General features: G+C 40.6%; 1 protein-coding gene across 1 annotated transcript in view; it reads right to left on the bottom strand.

The window, feature by feature from the left end:
- MICAL3 (microtubule associated monooxygenase, calponin and LIM domain containing 3) overlaps positions 1–13,097 on the bottom strand; it is a 188,907-nt gene that overhangs the window by 63,597 nt on the left and 112,213 nt on the right. Inside the window, exons 25-26 of the mRNA XM_036761225.1 lie at positions 9,049–9,244; positions 1,271–1,515 (exon numbers count right to left, since the gene is read on the bottom strand). Of these exons, the coding sequence (XP_036617120.1) occupies positions 1,271–1,515; positions 9,049–9,244 (441 nt within the window). The remainder of the gene's footprint in view (positions 1–1,270; positions 1,516–9,048; positions 9,245–13,097) is intronic.

Consider the following 13,097-nt stretch of genomic DNA (forward strand, 5'->3'; position numbering starts at 1 on the left):
GTCTAAGCTCTCACAGAGTGGTTGGCCACATAGGTTTTCTCAGAGAGCTACCACTCAGATTTTCAAGGAGTGAGAACCAGGGAGCATTTTGCATTGATCTACAAAGAATGTTTTATATTTCCATTTCCACAGCAGGGAGTGATTGTTTATCCCTGCATAAGGTACAGGCTGGTTTTTTTTCCCCTTAGAAGCAAAGACAAAGAGTCCTAAGGAATATTTTTCAATCTTATTATCAGGGAGAATGAATTATTTCTTTTAAAAAAGAGGAGGGGGAGAAAAAGTTCAAAGTGAAAACACAGAATAAAAAGGATCTGAAGTCCTGACTAATGTCAAGATGTTGGTGGGTAAAAGAGGGTAACGTAGAGGAAGGGAAGATGGATCCTCTGAGAGGAAGCAGCTGCTTGTTTGCCAAGAAAATATAGTATGGTTGGTTCTTCAGGTGCCATGGGGTGAGAGTCAATAAGAGTCAAGGGAAGGAGAGACAAATAGTGGTACGTGGGGACTGAAGAGGATAATTTTTCATGTGATAATCACCATAGAAAGGTCTGCTATCTCCTGGAGACCTTCTCAAGGTTTGTCGAACCAGAAAACTACCTTGAGATTTACGGCAAGAAGGAATCTAGAAAGTATTGCTGAAAATTACGAGGTCCTGAAGACTTTAAGAACACAGGTGGCATTTTCATCACTCCTGCCAAATTGGAGGCAAGGGCTCCAAAACAGAAAAGCAGGTTTGGAAAGTGACCTGCTAATTACACAGATGTTATTAGAGAGCAGGATTTGTATTTCTGGACCACAGCTTACAGTATGAGGATGACATGTTCCTCGCTAGGGATAGAGAAGGGGAGAAATTATTTATATATATGTCAACTATATACAGAAGCTACAGTGTAGGAAGACTAGCAGAATAAACACAGAGAAATTCAAAAGAGACAAAGTCCAAGAAAGGATGCAGAAATAAAACCCATGGCCTTGGAAAATGCATAAAATATGGGTAATGAACAAGTTCAAACACTTTGACTTTCAGTAAAAGTAAATAAATAAGTAATTAAATATTAATCTCATTGTGTTCAGTCCAGTTGATGACGGTGACTTTGAGCTGAAAAGATTTGATCCTATCCTTGTACACTGCAACAGCCTCCAGGGCAATGAACCAAGTCACCCCAAACAAGGCTGGATTAATTGCTGTCTTGAAAGTAGATTTCTTTAACCAAAAGTGAAAAGAAGAATAAAGAAAATTACTTAGGGTTGTGATTAGACATAGTTTTCCTACCTTCACTAGATTCTTCTTCTTCCTCCTCCTCCTCTTCCTCCTCCTCTTCCTCTTCTTCTTCCTCCTCTTCTTCATTCCCAGGCTCACGGTTTTTTGAGGCTTCCAGCTCCTCTTCACTCTTCCCTTTTAGAAGAGCATGGATGCGAACAGCTTCCTTCCAAGGTACACCTCCCAGGTCTGAAGGGGGAAGATGGGATTCCTCTTCTTCCTCCTCATCTTCCTCCTCCATCTCAGACTCTGAACTACTACAAAGAAGCCAAGAGAGAAGAAAAAAACCAAAGTGAATAAACAGCAAATAGCTCTCGAGGGGAAGAGCTTATATTCAGGGGGTGGGATAGGGAAGAGATGTAAGAATGATTGTTTTTTTTAAAGAGGGGGGAGTAGCAAGGTGACAAAGCCTTTACACTGTGGATTTTGAAGGGAAAGAGCAGAATCAGGCACATTCCTCTTTTCAGAAGGAAGCTGTAAAGGTGGTCAGCTCCCTTCCCCATTGGACATTAATACAGATAGGAAACTTTGTGAAGAGAATGAGTGTAAAGTAACAGACACATCATGGGAAAGGTTTGAGGTATGTCTATGTGGCAAATGTACATCTTCACACTCATGCAAATTGGATTATTAAAAGGACTATCAGTAAACCATACACCACACAATTAAGATTTATTGGGATGAAGTTTATATGGGGTACAAGAAGGGAACAAATAAGGGCAGGTCAATTTTATTTTCCATGAACTGTTTTTGGATACAAACTCTTGGGAGTGTCAGAAATGCAGATCTTCCCTTTGCATGATATGCTACATAATTTGTGGGATTTTAGTTTTTGGCCAATCTAGTATCACAGGTTCTTAATCTCAGTATTTTCTTCAATGCCTTGCTCTCTCTCATCCCTCATAGGTAATCACAATATCTCTCACATCTAACTCCTTTTCTTCTTTCAGAAGTGCAGATAGACTACTGGACCTGGAGTCAGGAAGACCTGAATTCAAATCCAACCTTAGATACTTAGTAGTGGTGAGACTCTGGGAAAGTCACTTAACTGCTGCCTACCTCAGCCTTAACTGTAAAACAGGGATAATAGTAGCACCTACCTCCCAAGGTTGTTGGAAGGATCAAATGAGATAGTATTTGTAAGGCACTGAGTACAATGCCTGACACATAGTAGGTTCTTAAGAAACGCTTGCTTGCTTGCTTCCTTCTATCACATACCATAGTTGAGAACTTCACCTTTTGCCTAGCTTATTGCAACATCCTCCTAATTGGTCTCTCTGATTCATGTCTCACTATTACAGTCCATCCGACAACCTTCTATCAAAATAAGTGCAGATCTGACCATGTCAATAACTTTCTCAACCAACTCCAGTGGTTCACTGTTTAAAGCCCTACACGAATTGGCCCTAACCTACATTTCCAGGCTCATTAGACATTATAACTCTGTCATCACATTCTGAGATCCAGCCAAGATGGCTTTCTTTCTGTTCTTCACTCACAATATTCCATCGCTTGTCCCCATGTCTGCAAACCTGGACTACACTCCTCTACCTACAACTCAGAGAGTCCCCTCTCTTCTTTTATTGAGACAAAATCTTCTGCAGGAAGCCTTTCTTGGTACCCCTGTATTGGCAATCAAAATGGGCTCTTGGCACTCAATTCAACCACGTGCCCTTGAAGAGTTTGGCCTTTATTTCCTTGATTAAATTAGGAGTCCTTGATGACCTCCTTGCCTCAAGGGAAAGCCTAGTTTAAATGGGTTTGAGTGACATGTTTGTGACATCAGAGGCTTTTAGACCATGTGGGTTTAAGTTGCATTTTTGTGACGATTTTAGGTCACGTGGGTGAGCTGCACGTGTGACTCACCCTTGACCCTGAAAAAGATATAAAACCAGAGGTTGGCTTTCTTTTATTGGAGCTCTGAGCTGCAGCAGTAGTGACACGTGACTCTGAGCCAGCCATGGTCGAGCTCCAGGCTGAATTCAGATGTTGGTAATTATGACTTGTATTTGGTCTGTTTATAAATGTGTGTTTGTAATTTGTTTGTATTTGCTCTGAAGTTCAGGGTGCTGGCTTTTTCCCCTGAACTAAGCGAATGCTATTTGTATGCTGGATTCAGGTAAGATTGTTAACCCCTTAATGTTGCTTTCCTTAGTAAAGCAGATCAAAAGAACCTGGGCTTGCAGTGCTCTGTGAGCTGGTTCACCCCCATAGCAGCTGCTAGCTGGATTGTTGAAACACCCCCGCAACTGCTAGTGGCCTCCCTCCTGTAACTACCTTATGTGTACACAAAGTATTTACAACGTAAGAATGAATAGTGATGATTATAAATGTGGAATATATTATATGATGGAAAAAGTAAAGGAAAGATTTTCAGAGCCACACTGAGTCCTTCAGAGAGGGATGAGCTGGCAAAAGAAAGGAGGAAAAGTGGAAAGGATGGGAGAAAATTCACAAAGAGAAGCTGGCAACAGAGCCAGAAAAGCACAATAATAAAAATAAACTTGGCTAATCTTACTGGAAAAGTACAGAGCACACGGCCTATGGGAAATAAATGGAAACTAACATTCCAGCACCTGGTGTTACAGCCCTATAGACAACTTCTGTTCTTAGCCCATACTGCTGTTCAGAGCTTAGAAAAATAGCTATAAGCAGTAGGTATTTCTACATGACACACTCAGGACAGAAGCATGTGTCCCTATTCTCTAAAAGAACATGCATGCTGACTCCTCTGAATGTAAGCTACTTGTGGGAAGGAAGGGTTTAATTTCTGCTTTTGTATTCCTAGTGCCTGCATACAGAAGGCACTTAATAAATGCTTGATTTACTGTTCAGCAGTATTCCAAAAAAAAAAAAAGTTGTTTTTTTTTCTGTCTTTTATGGGAGTAGCCGCGAAGGTAGAATTTGAATGAAATCCAAGCTACCTTCAAACTCGTGGAATGTTCCTGCCCTGAGAAAAACAAATTCCTTCCACCCCCTCAGCTCAAATGCTAGGGAAATTTTCCCCCTTAGATCTCCTTCATGGTCTATTAACTCTGAATTATAATTCTTCAGGGAGGCTTTGAAATCACCACATATGTGACCTCAAATAAGAAATGTGTGCTTAGGCTGGGAGAAATGTGTCTTTCAAAGTTAAGTTAGGGATGCTGATCAATAATGTACTGAAGGTGCCCAGCTTAGTACAATACCGCAGTACTAGGCATGCAAAGTGTTAACATCCACTTTACTTATAGGAAGGAACCAGCTGGAATCAATCAATAAGCATTTGTTGTTCAGTCATTCTTCAGTTGTTCTGACTCACTATGATCCCATTTGGGGTTTTCTTGGCAAAGATACCACCATTTCCTTCTCCAGTTCATTTTACAGATCAGGAAATGGAGGCAAACAGGGTTAAGTGACTTTCCCAGGGTCACAAAGCTGGTAAGTGTCTGAGGCTGGATTTGAACCCAGGTCTTCTTGATTCAAGGCCCGGCACTCCATGACGCCACCCAGCATTTAATGAAGGGCTTACTATATTCCAGGCACTGTACCAAGTGCTGGGGATACAAAGAAAAGTGAAAACTTTCCTGCCCTCAAGGAATCCATGAAGGACACAACATGCAAACAGCTATGTACACACAAGATATATACAGAGCAAATGAAAATGAAAGTGAAGGTGGTATAATTAGAATGCCCAAGCTTAGACCCAGAGAAGAGCTGAGAAAATATATCCATCTCCCTCTCCCTTCTGCAGAGGTGGAGGACCATAGGTACGTTATATTGCATATGCTATGATCGATGGTAGTTATGCTAGTTGTTTTTTAACTGCTTTCTCCTTGCCTCCCTACAATTTTAAGGATTATTTTAGGGATGGCTTGCTGGGTAGAGAATGGGCAAGAATTTATTTGGAAATGGAGGTGATGTAAAATCAAGATATCAATGGAAATAGGATATAAAAAGGATCTGAGCCTGGATTACAAGCCGTGTCTCATACTCTAAGCTGCATTTTATCTGCTATACCACAGTATGTAATATGAATAATCACTAACATTAATGCTTTTTATTTTTTCAAAGGAGTGCAATGCCTTTGACAAATCAACTGTTTCTTCCTCATGAGATCCTACATGTGCAGAAGAAAAGCATTCCTGTTCATAGATGGGGAACAACAGGATAGAGATTTGCCTGGTTTCATACTACCAATTTGTGGCAGAAATGGCGGGGGGGGGGGGGGAGATGAAGAGATGGTTATAACATAGAGGGGGGAGGGCCTTTAGGAGTTCTCTATTATAGATAATGCTAACTGCAGAAGAGGGAAATGAATCCATAAGAATGGCCACAATGAAAATGTTAAACTGAAGGACTAGTGATGCTTAATGTTTCCCCAGTTTAGTTTTTATGCAAGTCTAGAAACCAAATGAGTGAACCAAATTATCTAACAACAACTTTTAAAAAGTTAAAATTTTTCTATAATGTCCCTTCCTTTTTCAGATAAAAGTAAGGATTTGGCTCTAAAAGCTTGCTTCTGAGAAGCCCTGTTATAGTCTGAGTGCTTTATAAAGACTGAATTTTTTCCTTTTCTCTCTGGAGAACAGAAAGAAAACTGCCAGGTATTGACAGCTGGGTTTTTTTTTTTCTGCGCCATTACACCAACTGCTGCAGTGTTACTTCCATGGAGAGTCCAGTCCACGGAACAGGCTGCTGTCCCCTTCACAGGCCTCCTGTGTCACGTAATAGGCACAATGTAAATTCTTTATCTTGGGTTTCACTTTACATTCCCCGGCCCTTATCTGTGTTGGACTTTGGGTGCCTGACCTTTGAAGAGCCAAAAGGAAGGGTGTGGAAGAAGAAAGGAAGCTGTGGTTTGTCAGTTCTTCCTCTGGAATCCTGTGTCCTGGCAGACACCGGTAAGCCAGTGAATCCACAAAAAGCACAACAGGGAAAAATCAGCTTCTCCATATTTAGGGATGGAAGGGTGATTATTCGGGATTAAGGGAATAGCCCAAAGAGTCTAGGACAAGTCACCCCTTAGCACTCACACACAGTGAGAACCACATTTTAGGAGAGGCTGCCAGGATCAGCAGTCGGTCATCAGGAAACTCCTACGAAAATCAAAGGAAGTCAAAGGAAGAATGGTGCGTGGTGAACCACTGCTGGGATTTGGGCAGACCTGTGTTCAAGTTCTGCTTTTAACATACAAAGGCTGCCTGATCCTCAGAAAACAAGTCACTTGCCCTTTCTATTCCCCAGACACTTCTCTAATACTCTGAGTCGTGGAACAGCTGCTGATCTGTACCGGCTAAAGATGTTTCCTCCAGGTCTGGTAATAACAAACCTCAATAGAAATGCTACGGAATCACAGGGATACATGGGATGTTCTATCAACGTCTGGCCTCTGGGCCGGACTCAGTGAAGTCCACTTCAGAAATAGCTATTGATTAACCTTCCTCTTTAACCCTACCCCCTCGCCCTCACCCTCCCAATCAAACATCTTGCTTGGGAATGAGTTACATTGGATAGAATTAAGAGAACAGGAAGGGTCTTCAACAAATATTTACCTAGGTGGGAAGGATTTGGTATTATTCTGGCAATAATATGTGAGGGAAATAGTGTTCTATCTCTAGCTTAGTCACGGATGTTCTGGGCAACTGATATCTTTTTGTTTCAACTTTTTGAAAAATAATACATGTTCCAAGCTTACCTCACACTGTTATTCTTTAGAAAATTTTTCTTTTAGATATCGTTTGTTTTTAACATCACTCTTTGTTTTTCAGTCATTTTTCTAGTCATGTCTGACTCTGTGACCCTATTTGGGGTTTTCTTGGCAAAGATAATGAAGTGGTTTGCCATTTCTTTCTCTAGCTCATTTTACACATGAGGAAACTGAGGTAAACAGGGTTAAGTGAAGGTCACACAGCTGGTAAGTATCTGAGGCAGGATTTGAACTCAGGAAGATGAGTCCTTTTGACTCCAGGCTTGGCACTCTATGCACTGCACCACTGAGCTGCCTTTACCTCCAAATATATTCCTACCCTCTGCCCTTCCCAGAGAGCCATCATTTGTAACAAAGAAGAAAATAAAAAGCATTTCAGTAAAAGTGACCAACACACCCATTCAGTCCAACAGCATATGCAATGTTCCACACTGCACACACACACTGCGTGTCCTTCCTTCTACACCCCTCCTCCTTCCCAAAAGGAAGGGAAGTAGGTGCATTTCCCCCCTCTTTCTAGGGGCAATGTTTGATAAGCATAATTATACTATATTCAGTTTTGAACTGTTTTTTCCCCATCCTTTCAATTTCTATTGTTATAATCACTGTGTATATTGTTTTCCTTTTTCTAATTACTACACATTGATTCCTAAGTCTTCTGATACTTCTTATTAATCTATACATTCTTATAGCACAGTAATATTCCATTAGATTCACAAACTCCAATTTGTTTAACATTCCCCCAATTGATGGGCATACATTCTGTTTCCATTTCTTGCCTACTACGAGAAGTGCTGCTACAAACATTGTGATGTTTTCGGGATTTTTCTTTTGGAGTTGATGACTAGCAGCTCAGGGTCCAAGGATATAGACATTTTTCTTAACATAATTCCAAAATTACTTTTCAGCATGGCTGAACAGTGAATCAGCTTTTCTCTAACACTGATTATTCACATCTTTTGTTACCTTTGCCTATTCACTGGGTATGAGAAAAAAAAAAACCTCAGAGTTGTTTCGATCTACATTATTCTTATTATTAGTGAGTTGGAGCATTCTTTTACATGGGTATTTATAGTCTGCAATTCTCTTGAGAACTGTCTGCTCACATCCATTAGGAAATGGCTCTTGGTCTCTTTGTAATTTTCTTTGAGTCACTTTTCAGTCATATCCTACCCTTTGTGACCCCATTTGGCATTTGTTTTTAGCGAAGATACTAGAGTGGTTTGTCATTTCCTCTTCCAGCTTATTTTACAGATGAGGAAACTGAGGCAACCAAGGTTAAGTGACTTGCTCAGGATCACACAGCTAGTTTGTATCTAAGGTCGAATTTGAACCAGGCCTGGCACTTTATCAACTGTGCCACCTCTTCCAGGACTAGTGCATGTGCTAGGAGTACAGGTACAATGTCAGGAAGAACCAAGGCAAAGGGTCTTCCATGGTCTCGTCCTGCTCCATGGATGACTGATTTGCAGGAAAGAGCCATGAAAGGTAAAGAACTCCTGATCTTCTGGCTCAGACTTGGTCAAGCTCTGAATAAGGTCTTAGGGTGAACTTAACTAGTTATCTCACAGAGAACAGTGATTTTAAAAAGCAGACTTTGTAAAAAGTAACTCATATGGCTCTTCTGTACTCCTTCCATTGACCAGGAACAGTTCTAGACACACAGAATCTATTAAATACTTGGTGAGTTCTTGGTCAAGTCAGTGGTTTGGATGCTTAGGTCAGTACAAAGACAGGCAGTGGAAAGGGGCTCAGGGCAGGAAAATGAGCAATGGTTTTGCAGTGAGACAAGCTGGCCTTGAAGATCAACTTTTCTGCTTCCTCACTATTTGAGTATGGGCATAATTCATACCACCATTCTGTACTTCAGTTTATTCAGCTTTAAGATAGGGATAATATTTATTCTATCCACTTCACAGGCTTGTTGATTAATTAAGATACTGCACGGGAAAGCCCTTGTACACTGGAAAATTGTGTGTGTGTGTGTGTATTCTCTTTATTTTCCCTTTAGAGGATGGGCCAAGTTCATTTGGAAACCCAACGGATAATGTTGTTTGAAATGGGATTAACAGGAATATAAAGGCATATGTTATGTAATAACCTGCTTGCCACGTCCTCTTCAGTCTCTTTGTCCAACACACTGCTCAGATTGTGTTCTGCTAGGGTTTCCTCAGGAACCTCTTCAAGTTCTTCTGCCTGTTTCATGGACAGTCTGTAATTCTCCAGCTCAATTCTTTCTGGGGTACCCTTCAGTCTCTTGGCAAGGCTGGGCTCCTCTAAGCCATTCACACTTGAACCTGAAAGACAAATCAAGAAGCGAGGTACTGAGATTTGAATTCAAAGCCTGCATAGAAAAGCAGTGTGTTTGGGGGGAGGGGAGGGAGGGAGAGAGAGGGAGGCACCAGTAGGAACAACGCACTTTTATAGACTGCAGGATAGTCATCACTCATTATACTTCATAGGAAAGTTGCCTTTTGGAAATGGCTGGGAAATCTAGAAAAAGAGTTGAGCAAATCCAATGCCAAATGATCTAGATTTGGTGCAAAATAAGGAAATCCTCTGACCTGAGAATGGAGGTTGAAGGATTATAGGATTCCAATTACTGGAAGAAATTACAGTGCCAGGACAGGCTGTGGAGTGATAAAATACCACACTCTCCTATAGAGAACTTGCTCTGGTCTAAAGGAAAAAGGGGAAGGCCTTAAATCACACAATAAATGAATTTTAGGCAGAGTTGAAGAAATCTTGTGTACAAACACATTTTTTTTCAATGCCAAAGAACTACTCTCCAGAAGACAATCACAGAATCTCACAATCAGAAGGAACCTCAGAGACCATCTAGTACAGCCTCACAGGATAGATCTGATTTGTGGTGATCTGGCCTTGTTCTTCCTTGGCTCTTCTCCTGCTTGTCTGACTGCTTCTTCTTAAGACTTCCCTTCATGACGACCATCCATATCACTCTGTGGGTGTAAGGGCCCAAGGCTTTATGCAGTCCCAGATCCCACATTCTCTCTTTTTCTAGTTTACCTGATCAACTTACATAAGCCTACTTGTCATCTCTATGCTAATGATTTCCACATCACCATATTCAGCCCTAGGCTCTCTCCTGTGTATCACTATCATATCTCTAAATGCCTACTGGACATTTCAATCTAGATGTACTATAGGCATGCCAAACCTGTACTCATCTTTCCCCACTGATCCACCCTCTTCTGAATTTCCCTATTGCTTTCAAGGATACCATTATCCTTCTCATCACCCAGTCCCACAACCTCACCATCATTCTTGACTCCTTACTCTTACCCATCTGACAGATCCATGTAGTTGCCAAATCTTGTCACTTCTATGCCCATTAGCCTATATCAAGCATCCATCATCCTTCCAATGCACAGAGCCACCACCTTATTTAAGGGCCTCATCACCTCTCTCATCTGAACAATGAGAACAGCTTCCCTGCCTCAGATCTCTCCCCACTCCAATCCATCCTTCACACAGCTGTCAAAATGATCTTCTTAAATTACAGGTTTGACTGCTTCATTCCCCTACTCCATGAACTCTAGTAGGTCCCCTATTGGGGCAGCTAGGTGGCACAGTGGACAGACAGTGCCAAGCTTGAAGTCAAGAAGACTCATTTTTGTGAATTCAAATCTGGCCTCAGACACTAACTAGTTGTATGACCTGGGCAAGTCACTTAACCTTGGTTGCCTCACTTTCTTCAGCTGTAAAATGAGATGGAGAAGGAAATGGCAAACCGCTCCAGTTTCCTTGCTAGAAAACCCCAAATAAGGTCACAAAGATCTGGACATGACTGAGAATGACTGAATGACAAGTTCCCCTATTATTTCTAAAATCAAATATAAACTGACTGAATACCATACTTGCTTGCTAAGTTATGAATGAGGTTGAATGTATGATAGACGTCATCTTTCCTCAAGACGGGAGAAAAAGCTTTCGTCTACCTTTAATTGAGAATTAGCTCATCCTACTGTCCTAATACAAACAATAGCAGCAGAAAATGAATTATCCAATTAGATCTAATTATCTTTTTTTTCCCCTTCTTGTCTGCCTATTTGCAACTATTTCTTTATATTTCTTTAGTTGCTAAGAAAGATCCTTGGAATCCTATTCTTCTGATTGCTGACTAGGGGGATGTCCGAAGTCCTAGGGTAGCTAGATTTTTAGGCCAAATCTTGTGAGTTTACAAAAAGTGCCTTCTCAATCTTATTTTACTGGCATTGAGTTCTTACAACTAAGTAAGCTCTATTTAAGTAAGTGGCCTATATGCTACTACTGTAATCACACAATAAATATCTCTTATTAAATACCCTCATGTCCCTTTCTACTCTAATCCCTGTCTGGTTTTCTATAAGAAAAAAAATGGATGTCTTTGCCCAGTTCCTCCAGATCACAGTTTAAGTGATCCTCCCACACTTCTCTCTCTATGACAAAGAAATTATTAAATTCCATCATTCATTCCTCTTTTTTGTGGTATCCCTTGCCACAGTTACCAGTGTTCTTCTAAGAAACCGACCATACATGACTCAATACTGAATTCAGATGTGGTGTTGTGAGTCAAAATTTAATTTGATCTGACAGAATTGGGCTCATGACAAAAGTCAATATACGCTCAAGGATAAAGAAAATCAGGCTTAAAATAAACTGATTACACTCTTCATCTCTTTTCTTTTTCTATTCTGTTAGGGTTTCTTAGAAGTTTTTTAGTATCTCCTGACAAATTACGCACATGGTTTCAGTGGTGAAAAAAGGAATAGGGCAACGTATATAAATGTGAGATAGACATATTTCATGGACTGATGAACATTTTTAAAGATTCCAATTTTTTGAGCTGATCCCCAAGGTTGGAATAAGTAATGTTTTGGATCTAGGTGTTTAACTACTTAAAAGTCTCTTGGATACATTTGAATTACCAAGGAAATCTGGAATTTGGCAGGGAAAGTCCTCAAAAGAGGTCTCGCAACTCTGCAGAAGATGGTTTGTCACAATGCTGATATATGTTGGCAAGGAAAATCTGGTATATTCATGTATGAGCATAAGGAGAGGTAGGGATATGTGTATTTGCGTGGCCTGTTGAGTTTCTCTCTCAAATATCCTTATTTTTCAGTATATACACCCATGCTAGAGTTATTTTTATAGTCACTGTTTCATTTTCAGTCCTGAGCTCATAGCACCAAGGGAACTAATCTAAAAATGATGATATTTAGTGGGACACAGAATATGTAGATTTTAAATAACAGCAAAAAGGAGGAGGCAAAGCAGACAGCACATTCCCTTCTCTTTATCCTAAATTGCTTCAGGTGCTATGGGCCAAAACTTGGAATGAGTCGACAGTATTAAGGTTACACAATTAAGAAGAATAATTCACCCTGCCTCCCGCCCCTCCTGCCCCCCCCCACTCCCCCCCCCCCCGTCTTTTCCTTGTTCCAACTTGTATTATGCCCCCTCCCCATCCAAAGTCAAGAAAAAAGAAAGCTAATGTGTATGACAATATTTGATTATTTCCTTAGTTCACATTTTTTTTTTGGCAATCACCGTTTGTGGAGAGGTTAAAAAGGTGACAGATGGAGAAAAAGAATGTTAGGGAGAGAGTTCAATCAGTCAAGCACAGACTTTTCTTGAATCTGATGAACAGGGCAAAAAAAAAAAAGCATTATTTTAGGTAGGGCAAAGCAATAAGAATAAGTTCTTGATGCTGGAAGAAATAAAGAGCAATAGCCTTCCAACCAAGCAATCTTCTATGTTTGTCTAGAGTCATCCCTGTGTATATAATAAATGGGAGGAAAGGGAGAGACAGGAAGAGAAAGAGCGAACTATGAGTGGTTGCCTTTGAGGCGCAGTCATCAGAGAGAATCAAATTTACTGTGATAAGACTACAGGCTGAACAAATTTAACTTGAGGAAACAAAAAGGGTAGTAAATCAGTAAGATTTGCTGCTGCATACCTGTGAATCATGGGACAACAGAGGGAAAGAAAAGAATGCTGTTCTATAAAAGGTAGTACCTCTTTTACTCTTGAGAGCCAGACCATGATGGTCCTTCACCAACCAATCAGATTTCTCTTTTTAATATTCCGGAAGGATGCAAGGCTTTACCCCACAATAAGACTGGAACTAAAGACTGTCGGTCTGTT

The sequence above is a fragment of the Trichosurus vulpecula genome, chromosome 5 (genome assembly GCF_011100635.1).
Source record: "Trichosurus vulpecula isolate mTriVul1 chromosome 5, mTriVul1.pri, whole genome shotgun sequence".
NCBI classification, from domain to species: domain Eukaryota; kingdom Metazoa; phylum Chordata; class Mammalia; order Diprotodontia; family Phalangeridae; genus Trichosurus; species Trichosurus vulpecula.